A 22099-nucleotide genomic window follows, 5' to 3' on the forward strand; every position below is an offset into this window, starting at 1 on the left:
GATAATGTGTTCTTTTCAATATTAATGCTTTATAATGACAGATATTTTGTCTTACATGTTGTATTTTAGATGCAACAGGGTAAAGGATACAATGGTTACAAAAACAAAAGACTCAATTCTGCCATTCCTATAACTCTTAAAATTAAGTCAATTTTCACTCTATGATTTATTTTCTTTTGGGAGGCACTGTCAGTACTGATTTGAGATAAGTACAGGTCATAAATAAAATAAACATTTAGAAAACGAGAAGAAACTATTGGCTTTATTGGCTCCACGGAAAGTTCTGAACAAAGCATGTAGTAAAGTGTACAGTAAGGACCCTGTATTAAAATATGGAAAGGTACTTAAACTCAACATTTATCTGGCACATCTTCTAAAAAAGAAAAGTACTGATTGTATCCACTAAGCAATACACCTAGTTCATCTACTAAAACAGACAGGACAAAAATTGTAGTATGCAGGCGATGTGTAGCCAATTTAGGCTTTTGAAACAATTTTGCAGAGATAAAGTGGTTATAAGTTAACTAGTCATCCTTCATTACATAACAGCATAGATACTAGAAAATGTGACCGAGGAAATTACTTGTATGTGCTAATTATTTATTAAGAAGAATTTGAGGTAACCCTGACGTAGAGCTGTACTCCTCTGTCCATTAGATTTATTTCCCCCTCCCCCCTATTTGCAGAAGTTTGTTACCTGCCACTTCTCAGAAGTCTGAAGTTGCTCATCAATTGATGTGATAAGTATAATTCAAAACACTGAAAATTTAAGACCTGAGTGGTATACATTTAGAACTATAACTTTAAAGTTAATACCTGAAAGGTTGTGATATTGATCTGGTGTGCAGTTTCATGTCTTGCAGCCTAAAGAAACCAAAGCAGCAATCTTTATCAAAGGATAAAAAACCTTTCTCCTCCCCCAAAGCATACCCGCATGTCTAATACTGGCTTTAAAGTACAAGACTAACAAGAGTTAAGAATTATTGACAATCATTATTTTAATTTACAGTTCAACAGCAGAGAGGTACTTCAGGTTTATTTTCAAACTTCACATTTTTACTGGTTCTGAAAAAGTCAAAATTTATATAAGGAGTACAGAAAAGTAATTATAGAAAGATAACTAAGTTCACTGAAGAATATTTTGGTTAAAACACAAGTTTTAAAATGCTAGACATAAATGTGAAGGTTTTGAAATATTTTTTTACTTTGTCTTTTACTGCTACATAATAAGTAGGTATCCTGAACAGGGAGATAGAGGGGAAAAAAAAAATAAATTAATAAACCAAATCCACAACTGATAAATATATACCTAGAGAATTTCCACCACAGAAGGTGGTACATCTAGTACCGCTGTGGTAAACAAGGCCATGTACTTGCCATAAAGATCTGATAGCATAGCCTGCATTTAAAATTGCAAATTACCTTAGAATTCATTAATTACCTCAGAGCTCCAGTTGTAGCAGAACATGGCCGTCTCCGACTTTTTAAGGCATTAAGCTTATCTCCCTGTGTCATGCCATTCTGAGTTTCCACACCTGGTTTGTCTTCAAAATCATTCTGGGAAACACAAAGTATGCAAGCAAGGAAATATATCAAATCGTTAGGAGCAGTATAGTTTAAAGTATTGAACGTCTCCTTCGCAAAGATTATAATTTAAAAGGCTAATCTACAGTCTTCTGCATACTTGGGGCACTACTCTATCTTTGCATACTTCCAGTAAATTAAATGTGTCACTGTACAAATGCACATTCACAGAGGCTTTTTGCAGAATCTGACCTCAAAGTCAGTTCATGATGCTTGAGTCTAACGCCAGTATTTATTTACTTCAAAGAAGTCTGTTTTCATAGAACTTAAACACCAACTCCTTCCTCCGTAATTATTTTTAAAGTTATCATCAATGTGGAAGGGAAGCAGTAAAACACAATTTTGTGTCTTTTTCATCTTGTGCATATCAAAGTTGTGTGTCCTGCAAGAGGAGCTAAAAAATCAACTTTCCTAAATTACTATTTTTTTTTTTTAAATAAACAGTTCTCATGACATCTAGAAAAATAGAGTTTTGAAAAAATTTCCCTATGAGAACCTAATAAGGAATACAGGATGAACAGATTTCCGAGTTTTATCCTACTTTTTCTAGCTTTAGAAAATATTACAAACTCTAAGCAATATTAAAAGTGTATGCCAACACTGTTTAAATGCCTATTTATAATTTCTGACTGATCTCAAAATACTTTTCTAAGACTCAAGTATTAAGTAGAGACAGTATCTTAAGTAGCAGAAATAGCAAAGTTAAACAAAGCAAGAGACCTGTGATTTTTTTTAAATTGCCAAATGAAAAAAACTTTACCAATCATGCATCATTTGACCTCAGATCAAGTATTTGTTTGTATTACTGCAGTTCCTATTGTGCCTAAGTGACCTCACTGCTCCGCATAAAACAGATAATAGTTTCTGACATTAACCAAGATGAAAGATTGACAGAAGTAGTAATACAACAGAAATTAATCAAATGATGTGATGGTCCAAGTGTTGTACTAATTATAGGAAAATATAAATATTTTAGCTAGATTTCATTGAAGATTATATACTAGGCCATTGTTACCTATCATTCAGCCTCAATGCTGATATATTTTGTTTCACTGTCTTTACCTGCCCAACAGTTACTGTGTGTAGCTGCTCTGTCCTCTGATTCTTAGACCTTATGCATTCTGGGGACTGGTGTTACTTTGTTTTGAGCTTCTAGAGAGCCTAGTATAATGAGGTCTTGAAATATAACCAAATATCCAAAGAGAGAAAGAGGTAAGTTAAATGTTTTGAAAACTGAATGTTAAACAGCTTTAACATGACATCTGTAAAAACCTGAAATATACGTATTACAGAGAGGGTTACAGTAGAAAAAAACAGCACTGTGAATTTATATTGTGAAACTGTACATACGCTACTCCACAGTGTACAGGTAGTTGAGTTACCTGCAGGTAAGTTGCCTTTAATACTGGAAGCAGTAAAGTTGTAGTAGTAGCAGCTCGGATTCAAAAACATTACTTTTACCCATATGGCTATGTGCCAGCTGTTTTCATTAGGCATACAAGATCATTTCTACAGTGTTACATTCTCCAGTTACTAATCTAGATATTTAACTTTACATATTCCAAGCCACAAATTGATCTTCCAAAAGGGAAACAGTACCTTTACAGAAATGCATTCAAGGTGCTTTTCCAGAGTATGATAGATCACATGACAGATGATTATTTTAATTTATACTAATAACTATCTGAAGAAGATGCCCACTACATCCCTGTTTTTTTGCATCAATGATTCTGTCAGCAACATAAAAGCTCTTTAGTTGTTACAGAGCTAAGACAGGATTAATCAAATGCATAGTTCCTCTAAACTGCTTCTCACAGATACTGTAGTAAACCATAATTTAAGATTTTTACTAGCCCAGAAGCAGAAGTATGTTTGCTTTAGTTCACACTTCATGCCTGTGCTTCCAATAAAAAATTGTAAGGTCCTTACCCTAAATGTACACATCACATCAGTAATCCATAACACTGTGATAAAGGGATGGACACCTATACACTCATGCATTATTAGCTAGAAAGTTGGAATAGACAGACTTCCAGGCGGAAAACTGACTTTTTTTTTTTTTCCCTCCATTCTCCAATAAACAACTGAAAACCCTGAAAGAATGACTTGAAATAATGCAAACCTTCTGAAGTTTGCAAAATGACCTATAACAGTTCTAAATATAACCTAACCTTTTTTTAAAAAAAGTGGAGATTTGTTCTAATTATGACCTATAAAAAAAGTTTAGCTGTGAAAAAGCAATCTAGTAGTAATACAAGCCTAAAAAAACCCTAAAAATTATCTATAGCTAGTTATTAAAAGATCACCTCCATCTCTGCTTGTTTGAAATTTTTCCTTTGAACTCTTACCTCCCTGCATTGATCCAAGTCTTGTACTTTATTCAAGCTGTCACTGATTGACATGTCATTCAAGCCACAAAGAACTCTGTTAATGTTTCCATCAACTACTCGTTGTTTCTGCTTTGATCGGATGAGATCTCCCTCCAGCCACAACATTGCTTGCTTCCTTTAGGATACAAAACCAAACCAATTCATATCAACAGATTTGTGTACACATAAAAAACGATATGAAAACATGCTACTCTTACAGATTTGAATCTTCTGTACATCTTCATCTGTTAAAAAAAAAAAATTCGAATGTCTATCACAAAAAAAAAAGGAAATAATAATTTTCAATGGTTAAAAACAACAACAAAAAAGCCCCCCAGATTCATCAAACAAGTCTATAGCCATCACAGAAACATTACAAGTACTAAAACTTCATTTTACAAAATCCTACTGGGAAAAGAGATTAACTAAACCAGAATTTGCAATGGTATTTTAAAGGCTTTTAAAACACAACTTAAAAATTCATATAAAATAATGCTTTTTATATACATAAGGTTTAGAATAAATGATGATACAGCACTTTCCAACTTATTAGCATGAGTTGTGTGTATAGAGATATTGCACAGTAAAACTACAGCTGACCGGCACAGTGAAAGTGGTCATAGTCATGTAAAGCTGAACAGGACTCTAGTCAATTTTCAGAAAGTGAAAGAACATATCCTTCAGACAGGTGGTAAAAAAAAATAATAATTTAATTGCTACAATGTGTATGGGCTAAACAGGCTTTTGTTGATGAAACTGCATTATTCCTCAATACGGAAGTTTGCTGGGTAGGTACCTGTCATGCTAGTTCCATCCAAGAACTGAGACCCTATTACGTATTATTGTAACAAAATTAAATTCTATACTGAACAGAGAAAAAAAGAACGAGGAATTAAATCAGAATATACTTTCACTGGAAACTTTTGTTTGAAAACAAAATGTTACGGTAAAGCTTAAGAGCTAAGTAGTCTGAGCCAACTGCCTAAACTTGCTCAATAATAAATGAGAAAGGTAAGCACTTCCAGAAAAATTTCACTATGTCCCAAGAAAACATCGAGAGAAGGGAGAAGGAAGGGGTGAGGGGAGAGGGAGCGCCACTTATTCCACTTAACAGAAGTAACCTAGAAAACATGCTTGACTTTAAATACCTTTGAAATCTTTCAAGATTAATTGCCTTCACAATAACAAACTGATTTGATACATATCTGAATGGGAGTGTCTCTACAGAGAAACTACTCAAACCTCCCTTAATAAACCTCAAATAATCTAAGAGATGACGCTTTGACATCTATGAAGGTTGGGAGATCAAAGTTGCAAGATTTTACCTTTTTGTCAGATGTAACTACTCTGCCGCCCTGAGGGCAAGATATTCTATATTAGAACGATGCAACTGATGTTAGCTCCTTCTTTCTCAATCCCATTTTGACACTACTGGTGACATTGCTTGAATTTTGTCTGATTGTCAAAACAAGTGTCTATTGCCATTAGGACAATAGAAAATTCTTACTGAACAATACAACAGCTCTTAGCTATGAATAATGTAGGTATGAATGAAAAATATCTGAAGGATCTTTGCCTATCTGTAAAATCAAACCAAGTATTTATATGCTGCTGCAGAAAAGACATGGGCCCTGTTTTTCCTATCTTTCAAGTAAACAGCACTTACTAATCACAGTACCTACTACCCTTCTCTTTTAATTTTGCTCTATTGTGGAAGTTATTTTTAAGAGCACATCATCCAAGCATCAGCACGGTGTGAAGAAGTTTAATCTGCCTTCAGTGAGCACTTATGGTTTGCGAAAGTGTGATTCACAGTATTTTGAATAATGGTAGGCCACCTCTCAAATAAAGGAGTGCCCATTCAGTTGCACTGGAAAATAAACAGGAATCCTCATTTGTGCTCAGTTTCTCTTATGAATTACAGTAATACTTCTTTCTCTCCAATATCCTATGGATTTTAAGATGCAAGGTCAGTGCATGTTTTACTATATTTACACAGCATCTAGCAGAGCTGTTGCATTCCCTTTTTTCCAAGAAGAGATAAAATTGTGGTTGATTTTCTCAAAATGTTTTTCCTCATAACAGTGAAAATGCTTCCAACGAAGTATCATCATGGTATCAACTCAATAATATCAGCATAGCCACTGTAATAGTAAATGCACAATGTAGAAGCCACTATGAAATTAAACTTCATGTCTACGTCACTGAAGCCAGTGCAATTTTGTCATTCATTTCCAGTCAGGATCAAACCTTGAATCACCCATTCAAATTATCTGTACATGAAATGTTATCAATGCAAAATACACAGTCAATTTTGAGAAGCAGCTGTACTAAAACCATACACTGGTTAACAACAATTAGATCCAACTAATTGGATAAATGCTAACAACTGTTAGATCCAAATCAGAAATGCTTCATACATTATGCTAGGAATCTGACATAAGCTGTCCACCACATATTTATTTAATCTTTAGTTACAAGAAAGAAAAAACATATCAATTATACTATTGTAAGATTCATTTTATATATAGCCTATGGTGACACTTAAAGTCTATCATTTCTATACTAATATTTTAATAAATCCTTATTGTTGATTTAGTCTTTTGTCCACATCTGGACTTTACACTTCCCAAACATTTGTCTTGAACTCCTAAATCCCCCAGAACACAAACATGCAGAGTCTTGAGACCCTCTGCCCCTTAAGGTGACAAAACGCATAGCACTCCAGAGAAGACAATTGCTACTGAGTAAGTTTGATTTCAATCCCAAATTAACTAACCTTAAATATATTGCAACAGGCAGTAATATATGATGTCAGTAGACAGAAAGTAGATCCTATAAACAGTGCAAGACGGATAAGGATGTAGAGAAGCAGTTGATTCTTAGTAGCAAAGGTATACATACTCTTCCAAGAAGTGTTGCTGGGGTCCTATAATAGAGCCTGGTCGACATATTCTTATCCAAGCAATGGCTTCAGCATGTGTGAACTTGTAGTGTTTCATTATGTAACATGCAATCAGTGTTCCTGTTCTCCCCAGGCCAGCTATAGAAACACAAATATCAACATTCACATATGAAATCCTGAGCATTTCATAATTATCAAATTGAAGTATGGGATATGAGAAGGCTTCTTTGCAATGGTATTCACCACCTTAGTATTTGAAGAAAGAATTTCTGATTCAGTACCCTGTTTATCACATAATTGGATTTCAATGCTGTAGATATAAGAACAAATACATCATACTTATAAAAAGTTAACAGCGTTTAAGAACGCATGCAACAGTGATCACTCTTGGCACTTGTACAATTCTACTTCAAACTTTTTTTTTTTTTTTTTTTTAAAAAAGGCTGATATTTTAAAAAAGCTGTGACCAAGCTGGATACAAACTTCATATTTATAAAACCAGTAAAAACAAAATCAAAGTACCTTTGAGAGGCCAACACACATACTTTACAAATCAAGGTTCAAATACATGCAAATACAACACAACAGATAGCAGCATGTGTCTTCTCAGCCAGTGGCTTTTTAGTTTTGAATCAGTTTTGTTGTGAAACCAACCTATAAAATTATTCATGGCTATCTGTATAAACAGCAATCAATGTTGACCAGCATGTAATTTTATATATCAATAGCTTAAAATTATTTAACCCATTGCCCCCCAAATCACAAACTAATCCTGGTTTTAAGGGGAGAATAGACAGAAAAATTAGCTTTTGCTATCAGACCAATCTCTTAACTGTAGAGTAAGAATTAATCTCTTTCTAGCCCTATGTTTTATCTACTAGTAAAGTGTCTCCCCATTTAAACCTTACTTTCCCACAAATACAATATTTGCAGTTCACAGTCTCATGGTGGCCAGCTATTGTTTATGCACCAACAACTATCTAAATGGAAACTCTCTAAGACATGCTTGCTGACAATTCTATACACAACTACAAGCTCATTACATTTAACCAATAACTAAATCTTCCTGTCACATTTTGGAAAGTTAAGACGATTCAGGTAAAAGGATGGAGGTAAAAATTCACAAAGTGAGATTCCATAACTGTATACTGGAAGACTAGCTCTGAAGAATCATTTAAAAAAGGGGAAGTATTGTTAGAGAGACAGTTTGGGGGTTGGGTTTTTTTGTTTTTGTTGTTGTTGTTGTTTTTTTTAAATGAAAAAGGAATGCAACATGCAAATAGATAATGAAGAGCTGTACTATACTAAACATACATCTGAATAAGAAAATGGTCTCTGAAAATTGCAGGTAACATCTACCAACTGCATATATCACTAAGACTTCAGTTCTTTTCTCTAAGTTCCTGCTAATGTACAAACTTTCCATGGCAACCCTTTGCATTAAACCATTCTATAACTTCTGGGAAAAGCAATTTCTAGTGTGGAAGCTGTGCTTGGAATAGTTCTGCAATAAGAGTACAAAGAAGACTACAGACAATACATTAACTCTTGAGTTAACTGTTGATTTAACTTTTTACAGACTTATTCTTTTTAGGTTTTTTGCACCCTTCTAAATGAGATTGTTGGTTTGCTCATTAAATGGTCAGACGAAAGACCAAAAATACTTCAGTTTAGCACGTGCATATCTAAGTCACTAGAAAAGTATGTTGTATTCCTTTAGCAGCTAAGCCTGGAGAACAATAATCTACTCCTGCTGATCAATAATTTATACTCTCATTTAGTCAATGAGCAATGTCCAGCTTATTAATGCCAGAATTTCTGGGTTCTAGCCACGGTAACAACTTGTTAGCAAACAAACTTATTTATCTTTGATATGCATGTTTATTGTTCATGGAAAAATTATGAATGAATAGCATGATTCTTGTTTCAGATCAGCAAGACATTTGTCTCCACAATGTCCTTACACAACTCTAAACATAAATCAAGCCAAACCCTTCAAAGCCTTTGTTAATCATTCTCAACTAAGCACGTTTTGTGCATTTTCTGACTGATTTGCTGAAATATGCTGGTTTGAAATGCTGGCATCACAATAACTCATATTAACTTGGAATGTGGAAGTCATGCTCCACAGAAAAATGTAGAACAGTCCAAAAGCACAAAGAAAACCTTTCAGTCTTTTGCATTTCCTAGCCAATTATCATAATGCTGTGAAAGCATAATGCAAAAGAGAAATCTCCATCAACTAAAACTCACGCCTTCAAGTGATATTAAGAAAAAACAGAACAATGAACAACAGATTGTCAGTTACTGTAAGTAGTAGAGTAGGATGAAAGAATTTAATATGCATATGAAAATAACAAATATTTGTCATATATTTAGTCAAGTATCATAAAGCAATATTACTTTCACAACCAGAAAGTGTTATTTTTAAAATTACTTATTTCTGGGATAAACTCTACGGATTTATACTTACTTTGAACTTCGATCTGAGAAATAAATAAGCGCGCATACCTTTACAATGTACAGCAATAGCACCGTCAGCATTTTCACAGATGTTCAGGAACCTCTGAACTATACTGTCGCTTGGTGTGCTTCCATCTATGAAGAACAGGTCATAATGCTCAAAACCAGCATCAGTAAAGCGTTTTGCCTCATAAATTTTTTTGTTCAGTCTTATGATTGATGTGACATTATGTTTCTTGAAATAGGGAAAGTAGGCTTCAGGTGCATGAAGAGGATAACCTATAAAATAAATAAAGCAACAATCATTTAATGTCATAGATGAAGTTCAAAGTTCTACTAATCAAAATTGCCCCCAAAACCTTTTTTTGAAAGATAAACATGCTAATACTGAAAATGCTTTACTATTTTATTCAGCATAAACATGTTGTGATATAAAAGAATTGTCCACAAAATGCTCATGAAGACCACTATAATTAAAAAAAAGGATCAGAAAAAAGAAATTAAAGCACAGTATATGTGAAACATCGTACTGTCTCCTGTTTAGCCCATTCCTGTAGAGTTTTATACATAAAGCTAGAGACATATATGAATTCAGCATTTCAGAACAGCTATTTATCTATGGTCAAGCTGCAGATCAGAGAATAAGAACATGCTTTAAGAGGAAACACTGTGTTTATGAGGAAAACAGATTGGTGATCTATACTATGGACAAGAGGAACAGTCAAAAGATAAACTGTAGTACCAGAAATATTCTGCTAAATAAAAAACCTTTAGTGCCTTGACTCAGTTGAGACAAAAGGATCCTCTGGATGAAGATCGGGGGGTGGGGAGGAAGGTCAAAGACCAACCACACCACAACTGTTTAGGACACTTTCACCAAATAGATGTTCTCTGTCAACAAGCGTGTGAGGGACTGTCTGCACATGCACACATCTGTACGATGTATACATTTAAAATGTAGTTTATTTTTTTCCGTTAACAATTAAGTCTTATGAACAAAAGACAGGAACAACGCAGCTACCACAAAAATCAGAAGGTCTGTCATCGATCAAATTCACTGGTTTATCTCTAGAATTTTTGTTCCTGTTCAAATAAGTCCAAAAGCTTCCTCACCAAACATGGGTCATTTGTACAAGTCATATAGGCACTAGTAAATGCAATTAGAGTCACAACATAATGAGAAAAATGTAGCTTTGTAATGTGTACTTACACTCACCTGGGTGAGGCTTATTTGTAGCCTAATTAAGCATTAGTGTTAATTTAGTAATTTTCAGTTATATACATGCTAAAAATAAGACACAGGTTTTCCAAATTCCATGGAACAATTTAAATAATTTTTGAAAAAATTCTGCAAGAAGGGACTGTAACAGTGATTCGGGAAGAAACACAAACCAACCTAAATATTTTCTTCCTGGATTTTGTTTAAATCTTCTGTTGACACTATGCAATTAGCAGCATTCCAGTCATAAAGGAAACATGAGAGAGCGGGGGCGAGTGGAAAGAGGTAGAAATTCAGAAAACATGTTCACATAAACAAAGTGACATGGCACAAAGAATACGGTGAAATTCAGCAAAAATCTGATTGGAGTTTTTAATTTTTTTTTTAGCTGGACCAAATCTCTCTTTTCCCTCTGCTGGTCAAGTTTCTCTTTTTTTATTCCATTAGAATCACATAGGTTCTTCACATTACCCCAAGAATCTTCAGTAGTAAAGGCAAGCTTCTTTTTCAAGTCTTTCCCGGCCTTTGTAACGAAACTCTTCATACAGTCTCCTTTGCTTTATGCAACTCACCTTTAATTCTGCATACTTATTGTATCAGGTGTCAGGTTCCAGGAGAAAAGTAAGGGGCCTGAATTTCTCTGAGCGAATTTCACTGAATCAAAGTCACTGACTGTTAGAAGAATTGGAATTCTTCTAGCAAAGAAGAATTCTAAAACCTTTGGAATGATGTTCTATGATTGTATGTAAAATGTTCACTGTATGATTATTTCTAAAGATGAAAATTAATCTATAAACCTCTATTATCTTCTGCTCATTTGTGACTGTTTAACATGCTGGAGAAAATAAGATCATAGAATAGCATTAAAATATACACCATACCATTTTCAAGTTTGCTTTTTGGGTGTGGTCCACTAAATGCTAAAAATTTTCCTGGAACAATCCAGTTGAAGTCACCGTTTTCCACTCGCTATAAAAATTTCAGAAGAGAAAAGCATTTTAATATCTGTACATACAAGGTTAAAAAAGTTACTCAAGACTTTATTTAACTTTTCACCATGTTCTTGCTGCATTAAAACAAAACACTTGAAATGTAATTAGCTAGCTTACCTATATGGGACAAACTAACTAACCATAAGCTGCTTCTCAGAAATCTCTTAATAAAATGAAACGCAAAAGATTTTGCTGAAGTTTTCCAATAAAAGCAGAAAGATCCTATATCTAAGATATTTCTCCCTTAGAGGGTTCAGCATTTTAAGACATCTACTTATAACAACACTGACAAACACCAACATTCTTGTATGTTTTACTCAAACAATATGGAAAAATACTTCCCCGTAAGGCACTGGCTGAAAAACCCAATTCATAGAAAACAAACTAATAACTAATTAGCCTTCAAAAACAATTATCCTTTCCCTGTAGAAACTGAAATTTACATACTGGCATAAGCTCTGATGAGCCAGTAATCATAGAAGCAAAGTATAAATCAAATAAAAAGACTACATAAGAAAAAACAACAACAAAACTTTCAAACTGATGTTTTGCATATCTTGCTCACTGTTAAATGAAAACTTCAAAAAGGCTCTGCAAATTCTGTCAGTGCCAAAACTGGAAGCTTCTTTGGAAATACATAACTGAAGTTTAAAACTGCCTTTTTTAATTTTTAATTGCAGAGTGCTCATTCTTCATTCGGCAATGCAGTTATTCTCAGCATGACTTTTAAGGACATGGCACTCAGTTCAACTGCATTATTAAGCTTGTGTTTTTAGCTCTCAGCTCATCAAAACATCCTAATGAGTGAAAGGTTCTGATAATGGACATTGCTGTAATCAATTCACCGACTGTTTGCTTAGCTAAGCCCATTAGGCTTGCTCCAAATGTCCTCACACAGTGAAAACTCCTGTAAGTTAACAAGGTTGCATAAGGACCAGTGAACCGATCTTACTGCCAAGTCAGAACCCCTCGCCTCCCCCCAATTTGTATCACAGAGTGCAATCTCATTGTAGCACCTCTACCCCCTTTAAGGATGAAGTTCTCTTCAACAAGTTAAAAGTATTTTTGTATTTGTATCACCAATTTTATAAGTGAATTAAGTAGTTCTTTATAGTTACATGTGTTATTGTGAATAATTTAAATTTTAACCAATCTGAGCTGATATATATGTATATATGTATATATACTGACCACTACATGCAAACAACATTATTATTAAAAAAAAAAAAAAAAGAGCGAACTTGAGTATTTTACATCTAGTCCAACAAAAGGGGAATTAGCTGCCTTGATAATGTAGTAAGATGAAAGAACTATAAACGTGAAATAAAATTTCCTTTAGCCTGCTCCCTTTAAGTCTTATGCAACTTTTCTCCACATAACTACACATTTGAAGACCTAACATAGCAAAAACCTGGAACACAAAGTTTTAGAAACATAGCACAGGACATATCTAAACATACAAAGCTGACCATGATGCATAAAAATAATAGAAAACATACCAAACAATGGACAAAAAATTAAAGATGATTCCAAGTTCTTGCTTCTTAAACTCAGACAGCGGGCAGCTGTCACACATACTTGTCACAAACTAAAATAATGTTAAGCATTAAACAAGATAATGTATAGCTTTAGTCAATTATTTTAATATTTTTTTTTTCAGGCAGATTAACGCCTACTATATGTACAGATTCCTAAGAATTCCCAACCATCATTTGTTCTTAGAACAAACATTTTCCTTTTGTAGACAGAGTAAGCAAAAAAGCAGCAATTTCATACTTTAAATTTTAGTTACTGTTCATTTCATTTTGGTAATTCAGCAAAGGCTATACACCAGTTTCTCTATCTAATCATTAGGGAACATTACAGTATACAGAAATCCTTCTATGAATGCTTTTAAGTTTTGTGAATAGCTATATGTTATAGTGTTCCTATTGCAGCCAAGGTCTACTGTGTAGATTTGTGTTGTAAATTAAGTTTTTCCACTGTTCATTCCTCTCCTGACTTCATCCTCTTTCTTGAACACTTATGAAGCATTTCATATAGCTGTATGTATTTCAGATATGTACTGTCACCCCCATCTTCTTGCTTGTAAAACAAAACAGTTATTTATCAAATGTTACAGATTTCAGAAAAGCAATTATCCCTAAAACTTGCTTAATATTAGAAATATTCAGCTTAAGATAATAAATTTTAAAATGGACATTTTCAGACTAAGCAAATTTATTCTCATTAGTGCCAAATTTTCTGAAAATTGCAATAGAGGGGCGAATACTGGCTACAATAAAGCAACACAACTCTAAAAAGCGAGTTTAATATATATTCAAATGTTTAGTACACTTGTAGTTTATATATCCTTCTCTTTAACCAATGCAATTGCAGGAACTTCAGGGAGTTCCAAAGACAAGGTCCAATACAACTACATGGTTGTCACTGACCAGTAAAAACCCTTTCCCTTCCTTTGAGTGTGGGAAATGGTAGACAAAGATCACGCAACTACTCTGGACCAGATGTACATTCACCTCCTGCGCCTCCAATTTCCTCTGTACACAGCCCAGCTCACAGGCGCAGCACCGGCATACTTCAAAGGTTCTCTGCAGCAATACAGCTTGAGGTAACTGTCTACTACTAGCAGATAAAGGTGTGTATGTTACAGAACAAAGTCCTAGAAGCATCTAGAGTCACCCAGAGTATCTATTCTTAAGTTGTAAGAAGGCTGGCAGAACAATGAATGACATCTTTAGCTTTCTGGGGCTTCATTAGGGGAAATATTTTAGATGTATTTTCATTACTGAAATCCCCATATAATGCATCCTTACTAAAAAAAAAGCTCAAAATGTGCTTAATCTATGTGGCTATAAAAATTTATCATATATTTGGGCCTAATAGCATCTCAAGAAGCAGCTCAGCAAGTGTTGAAAGAACATACAGATTCTGTGGGTCAGCTGAGAGACCTTGGATCATATCGTGGGGGAAAGCTGGGAAAGTATGAAAGTGGTCCCAGAAGCCAGAACGGCTATAAGAAAACAGTAGACTTCTTATGTGATGCCCTGAAATTGCAAGGCTATTCATCCTGCATGTTTTTGACAGACAGCATACAGGTTTGGATGCACATACCTTACATATGAACACTAGGTTTTACTTGAATTAAAATGTGTTTCCAGTATGTTTTCAGTTGTGGGAAACTGTATATTCTAGCTTATTTTAGGTAAACCAAGCACATTCAACTCATTTTAAATGTACAAACCTCATAGTGTTCATATTCATCCACATCAAATGTCTTAAAGTCAAAAAATCCATGCTGCAAGGCCTAAAAGGCAACAAGGTGTCAGTTTATTCTGAAATATGATATATAATCTCATTTTATAATATTGTTTTTGAGAATCAAAACTAAAATCACTAGATGTTTGTGCTTTTGGCTTGTTGAAGCCTCTATGTTAAGACAACATTACATTTTGCACAGATTAACAACACAGACAACAAAAACTCCAACATCACTAAAGCATGTGAGGCTCATTATTTCCCCTTCAAAGACATTACGATGTGACATAAGGTTGTTGCATATCACTTAAATCATAAAATTTATTCTCCCCACCCCACTATGTATGTTTTTTTCTGTAAGGCAGATTAAAAAGCAATTCCCTTTTTGTCACACACTCATTCAATGATTTCTATGCTGAATACATTTTCATGCAGTTCGACATAACAAAATACAGAATATTAAGAGTTTATTGATTTTCTACACTTAATATGATACTCTGATTTTATCACCATAATAGCCAGGAAAAACGGCACATATAGAATACAGTAGTGTGCAAAACCTGTATTTTATGTTTGTTTTTAATACACATTCCACTGATAGAATGAAGTCCACTAGACTACATTAGACAGTATTTATTACAGGATTGAAAGAAGTCAAGTTTTGTATTTGATTACTGTACTATTATTAATTTGTTCAAAAATTGTGCCAATTTTGTACAAAAGATTTGTGTATAATACCATATTAAAAACAATTCTCTGAATAAGGAATTCATAGCCCAAATTTCTTCCAAGGAACAGGTGGAAGACAGTTCTGCAGCATATATTTATACTGAATCTACTGCATTCTGAGAAGTATAGATATTACACGACATTCTGGGATTAAGGTGCAATAAAAAACATACCACAGATCTATGATTCAAAAACCAATAATCATCAGTCTGCCATTATTTGCTACATATAGAGCACCTTTTTAAAGACAAAATAAAAATAGGTTTGTAATACATAGCATAGGCTCAATGACTGGACCTGTCATGAAACCTAAGATACCGAGAGGTTTGTCTGAACAGCGATTTTGAAAAACGTATTTCATTTAAGCTGCCTGCACTCCAGAATTTGTAGGCCCACTGAATTACATGTATATGATATATGTGCATGCAAACACCAAATTTACCCAGGTAGACTAAGATTTTACATTAGATTAAAGCATATGGTTTCTGCTGAAAGCATTTTTGCCTCTGTAGGTGAACTGGACAAAAATTCAGTAATAAATTTTATGGGAACAAAGGAGGAAAAACTGATTCTCAAAGTCCTTTTGATGTGTTTATTGCAGATAAATTACAGTGACTGCACTGACTGCTTCACAGAGCTTCAGGATCTGTAGAATGCCACACAAATTAGAGTCTTGCTGTTAACTGACAGCTCCTTTCCCACCCCCACAGAACTAAAAATATTAAGCTTGATCTCTCTTTTTTCCAATTTTTAAGAAACATTTGTTTTGCCATACTTTTAAGAATTACAAATAGTCTATAAAATGTCTGTACAGAACTGTTCATATAGCCTGCTCCCTTCATCAAGATCACTGGGAAATAATGAATAAAATTTAATCTTTGCTTATAGTATGAAGCATGTACTATAACACAAGGTTGCCAATTAAGATGCTATGTAACATTTTAATGAAAAGCAATATTGGAGATTAGTATTCCCCAGGACCAGGACTGTTGAAAGTGACACATCAAAACACCAGTAACATATATTAGTTTTCATTGTTTTTAAACAATTCTGAAAAGATTAGGGTCAAACACTGAACCAAAGTGTTTTTGGGGGAAAGTTGGGGCCAAGTACGTGCAAAAACTGCTCAGATTAAATCACAGTATACCTAGGTGTCTGTCTCACTTGACTTTATCAACCTATGTTATTCCCTTTTACCAATGGCTATAAATGATCTGTTAGCAGATCTAGTGCTCTGCCTTGCACTGTTAAGAACCGCCCCCAGCCAGGCCTGTGCGTTTGCACATTCTGATTCACAAGGTGAAGTTCAGAAAGCTGTCGAAGGCCAGGCCAGCCAGGTAAAAGTGTAACCTTCTTCCATCATCACTACTCAAATTCAGTCCTCAGTAACTCAGGCTTCATGACAGCGTACTACTCATTCACACACATTTCACTTTGAAACTAGATTTTCTAATGTATTTTAACAGTATTTTCCTTCATAATTTAAAAGTCAATTTAAATCTGTTTTGCTTAGGAAAAGTGTTATTACCTTATTTATTCCCTGTAAACAGTCCAAGATCGTAAGATTGTACGTGCAGTTCCCAAATGAAGCATCCCTATAGATTTAATACAAATGAATATACGCAGAATTATTTTAAGAACTCAGGGAAAGGCAGCACACAGAGTATATTCAAGTTATTAAATCCCCTCTGAGAAATCTGAATTAAAGTTCGAAGAAGACATCTTTTTAGAAGCTTGTTCATGCTAAAGCCCTCCCCTACCAAAGATGTAGCTCAGTATAAATGCAGTTAGATACTGCAAATTATTTTAAGTGCATATTTTACATCATCTAACTACACGCCCTTTACCAAATTATTTATGCTGTCCTGGAACAGAAAGCTTTGCATCCTCTCTCAATTGTGTAAGGATAGTGGCAAATAAAGCAAAACTTGCTTCAACCATTATTCAAGCCTTAACTGAGTTACACTAACAAGGAAAGGCAAATAGACTACTACTTTGGATTTCATTTACAGGCTCTCATTTTAATGCCTGATTACAGATGCAATTGAAAACTATCCAGATATAATTAAGTTTAATATTACTTGACCTCAGTTCTGCCACTATGAAAATAACAATTTCTCTTTAAAAGATGACAGGATACCCAAAGCAAAACATATTCAAGTAGTAAGAGACATGAACATAAAAATAAATACCACCACCAAAAAAATAACAGCAACAAATGTATCATGGAAAAAACAAAAAGTGCTTTTCAAAGTCTGCTTCAGACCAGTTTGCATTTTAACAAAATTCTGCCTGGGTAGATTATTTCCTAATCACTCATTAAAGGAATCTTTTACAGTTTTGCTCTAAGCTGTCTTATCCAGAATGCTAAGAACTACAATTTATCAGAATAGCAAAATTTTAGGTTTCAGCCAGATACATCTTTAATCTAGAATTGATTCAAAATTTTCATTGAAAACTTTCCTTTTTTGATAGTCTACTTGCTATAAATAGTATGAAATTTGTTGTATCGATATGCTCCTTCATCCCAAGTACTTTAAGAGTAGAATATTCTTACCCATTCTTTAAGAGCAGAATAAGTATGACGGTTTTGAGAAAGCAGTGTTCATAGAAAATATATTTAAGAAAATCAAAAGTTACGATTTTGGTAGTGTCATATTACAGGCAGGTTACTCTAGAAAAGCTTTCAAGTTATTAGATTATTAAAAAATACTTAGCTACAATGTTTTAGAACGGGAGCTTTAAAGTGTGGATAAACCTTCAACATCCAAATCCAACAGCTTTTCAAAATGAAAAGCCATAAAGTATTTTCTTTACATTAGATAAGCAGAACATATCAAAGCTGTAAAATAGAAACTTACAGACAATACATTTTTGACAGAGAAAACTTGGATAACATCATTTTAACACAAAAGCATTTTAGCGAACAAAAAGGTCTGAGCAAAAAATCTTAAGGCTCCAATGGGAAACATACATAGCAGAAAATCTTTAAAAGCTGTAACCATTTTCTGAAGGGGCTGACAGAAACAAAACCTAAAACAATGCAAACCACGAAATTAAGTATTTAGAGAAATCTGAATGGAAGATACAATTGTAGCAGACGTATTCCATATTACGTGTTATTTTGCTAAACAAGAATATAATTTTTATTTTACCTGTATGTATATTAACTACTTCTTCAACTAATAAGGCATCTGATACTGCAGTACATAAAAACAATACTGGAAAAAATCCATATAATCTCTAATCCACTAATAAGAAGCGCTATGAGAGTGAGAGAGAGAAGGAGGACATTGAACTTGACCTAGACGTACAAGATAAGCCTCCCACAATTCCAGGTGTACAGTATTAGCTACAGTTCCCACAGACAGCTGTTACCAGTGGAGTGCACATGGATGCTGGCAGCTAACATCTATTGCCTACATCATCCGTGCCTTAAACATCTCATTTCTGTCACTGTGCACCTAACCATTAGGTGTACTGTGACTGGAGAAAACAGCTCTGCTGACACTTGCTATCCACATACAGTGAAATAACAGAAAGATGGAAAGCGAGGAAAAGTCCAAATAGGCAAAGTTTTGGAATAAACAAATAAAAACCTGTTTAAACCTAATCCCAAATTCCCAGAAACTCAAAGAATAGCAGTAATCTTTTTTTTTTTTTTTAAAGAAATGCAATACACTGAGTTAACATCTGAAAAACTTACACCCCCCCCCATCATCTTTTGTGGCAGAATGCGATAATGTAATGAAACCATAAACAAACACTAGATATGAATGACAGTACAGCATGGCAGTGAAATAACACCTGGAAGCAGTGGCTTAATATTACCCAATGCTTCAAGGGAAAGCATGATGTTTGATGAACTATGGCAAATACTGAGCATATCATATCAGACCTTGCCATAATCTCTCTTTCTCTTTCCCTCTGCCCCCCAGGTATCTTCTGGTAAGAAAACACAAGCAAATCATAAACATTCCTTCTATCGTAATTTGGAAAACAAGAAAATGGAACAAGGTCTATGCACTTTTTTCTTCTTCTTAAAGCCACAGCCATTTTTATTTTAGCACTCCCAATCCTTTTTAGGGTAAATCCAGAAATATATATATATTTTTTTTTTTCTTTTCTAGTTTCCAAAAGTACAACTGCCTGATTAGAATCAATTTCAGATGCAAACCCCTTTCTGAAACTTTACTGTTTCATGCTCCAGGATTTTAAGCTAAGCTATCTACAGGTATTTAATTTTAGGTATAAGAACAGAGAAACTCATCTGGCAGAAGTTTTAGGTATAATCCATGAGGACTCTGCGTGCTGGATCCATTGATACAGTAGAGAGATATCTGAAGTACAGGTAAGGCAAGTGCTTGTGGATTCAGTATTAGGAGATGAGACCCAAGTTACCAGTTTCAGAACACAGAGCAAACAACAAAATACACTTTACAGAGCTGTTTTAAATATTAAAATGATAAAAAAAATTATGAAACAAAGTCACAGTGTACTTATGAAGTGACATTTTTAATATTCAATCTTCCTATCAAATAGATTATTTCATATTATTCCAGAGAAGTGTTAGTATTCCTTTAAGAGTTCAGTCAAAGAGCATTTTGCAGAAGTATTAGAGAGGACAGACGCTTAATGCCAATCTTACTGCCAACTACATGTCTAGAAAGGCCTTGAAATACTCAAAAGGCAAAGATTAAGAGTTTATCGCGACCTGATTTCCTGAATGCTTTAAATAAATTACTCAAGTAAAATATCTTTTTGTTTAGAGGGAGTTGTCTAAGGTATTTTAAGTCACTAATTATTTTGATTCTTTCTTTGTTAAAAGCAAACCAAAACAGATCTCCCCCCACGTCACCTCGAGGACTTCCTCCAGGCTGAGGCTGAGCTATCAAGTTCTTTTTCCAGCCCAGAGAAACCAGTCAGAAGTCATGTCAAATTGTTAAGAAGCTTTGTAAATATTTAAAAAGCAAATTTGATCTTATTTTCTGAATCCTCTTGAATTAATGCGTTTACTGGAGAAAACTAAATAATTAAAAACTAATGCAGAACAGCTAGTTCAATTTCACCGTTCTTTCTGTCAACCCATCTTCCTTCCTACTGATGTATAAATGTCCAGACCATGGATAAAAATATTGGATACTGTCAGAACTAGTACTAACTGTTACAAAAATCCCGTTAGAAATACAGCTATTCTCATACCACATTGACACAATTGGTAAGTCAATTATATAGTGCTAGATCCACCAGCATGCATTTTCTTTCTACCAATGACAGATATATTTCAAAGTTAGAGCAATAATTAATAATACTAATTTTAGCTTGCATAAAACACAATAGATTCTGAATGGGCCATGCTTTGTACCACAGTAAAACCAAATGCAAGCACTAACAGTTATGAGGAAGAGCACTGTAAAGAAAAAATACCTTTACTAACCTTGAAGAAACATATAATTTGAGATTAAGTTAAAATTAATTCCAGACATTCTTCCTATTTAAACTTATTCTTCTCCTTTGTCCACTGTACACAGTCAGCATCCTATCCTACAGAAAACTAATGCATGTGCTTACATTTAAGACAATAGTAATTTTTGACTTACTGGGACTACTTATGCATATACAAAAACATTTACGCGTTTTTACTCGTGGAAACCAAGATATTTGGATTTCAAATGTTATACCTTTTTGTTCAACTCAGAAGTCTGTGTTTAAAAAAGCATTGAAGAGAAAGGAAGACCTCATTTCATATCAGGATAACAGAACAGAGCACAGACAGACATCTCTCCACAGTTTTACAGTGTGGGTGCTTGGATTTCTGTTGCTGATCACACATTTCATTATGGTATTCTTCCAGTCTTTTATGGCCAAATGCATAACCATCTTGATTTTCAAACAGTGTTTTACCAACTATTACCTGATAGTACTCTATTTGCTTTCAAAATGAGAAAAATGTGAATATTTCTAAGAGATACAGATGTAGCATGAATCTGAGCTGGCATTACAAAGCTGCAAATCCCACATCCGATTTCACAGTTATTGTAGCTGACCTCAATACTACATACAAAGCTTTCCCTTTCACCAAACCTCTAAACACTGTCAATAGCAAAATAGTTTGTTTCCCCAGCTCTTGCCATTAAAGAAACAAAACCCAAAAGGTACAAACTAAAATCTAGCTCTGAAATTCATGTCATATGTAGAGACTGAACACAGTAATACTAAATGGATTTGTTTTTTCTCTTTAATATAAAGTCACTACAGAGTAGTTTGAGGTAAAAATCTAAAACTTAGTTTCACAATAGGAAACTGGTATTTATGATGATTTAAAATGGTGTTAGCACTGTTTTCGTAAATGGATGTGAGAAGATACAGTACAAGATCTTCAAGGGACTAGAGTGTCACCGAGTGACAGCATATTAGCCAAAAATAAGGTGAAAGTGTCCCAAAAACAGTAGTGCGTTATCCTCCTGCTTTGACTTGAGTTTTTCTATTATTTAAAAAAAAAAAAAGAAAGAAGATTTCTATGTATCTTGTAAGAGGGTTATTCTGATTTCCTTCTACCCCTGAACAATATTTGCTGAAG

General features: G+C 34.1%; 1 protein-coding gene across 3 annotated transcripts in view; it reads right to left on the minus strand.

Moving 5' to 3' along the window:
* Positions 1-22099, minus strand: part of CDC14A (cell division cycle 14A) — a 66731-nt gene that overhangs the window by 12247 nt on the left and 32385 nt on the right. For all 3 annotated transcript variants that reach the window (XM_082312841.1, XM_082312840.1, XM_082312839.1), the window contains exons 6-13: positions 17048-17114; positions 14777-14839; positions 11422-11509; positions 9370-9600; positions 6858-6996; positions 3933-4089; positions 1442-1557; positions 817-864 (exon numbers count right to left, since the gene is read on the minus strand). In XM_082312841.1, coding sequence (XP_082168967.1) covers positions 817-864; positions 1442-1557; positions 3933-4089; positions 6858-6996; positions 9370-9600; positions 11422-11509; positions 14777-14839; positions 17048-17114 — 909 coding nt within the window. The remainder of the gene's footprint in view (positions 1-816; positions 865-1441; positions 1558-3932; positions 4090-6857; positions 6997-9369; positions 9601-11421; positions 11510-14776; positions 14840-17047; positions 17115-22099) is intronic.

Source organism: Platalea leucorodia (genome assembly GCF_965183815.1).
Source record: "Platalea leucorodia genome assembly, chromosome: 5".
NCBI classification, from domain to species: domain Eukaryota; kingdom Metazoa; phylum Chordata; class Aves; order Pelecaniformes; family Threskiornithidae; genus Platalea; species Platalea leucorodia.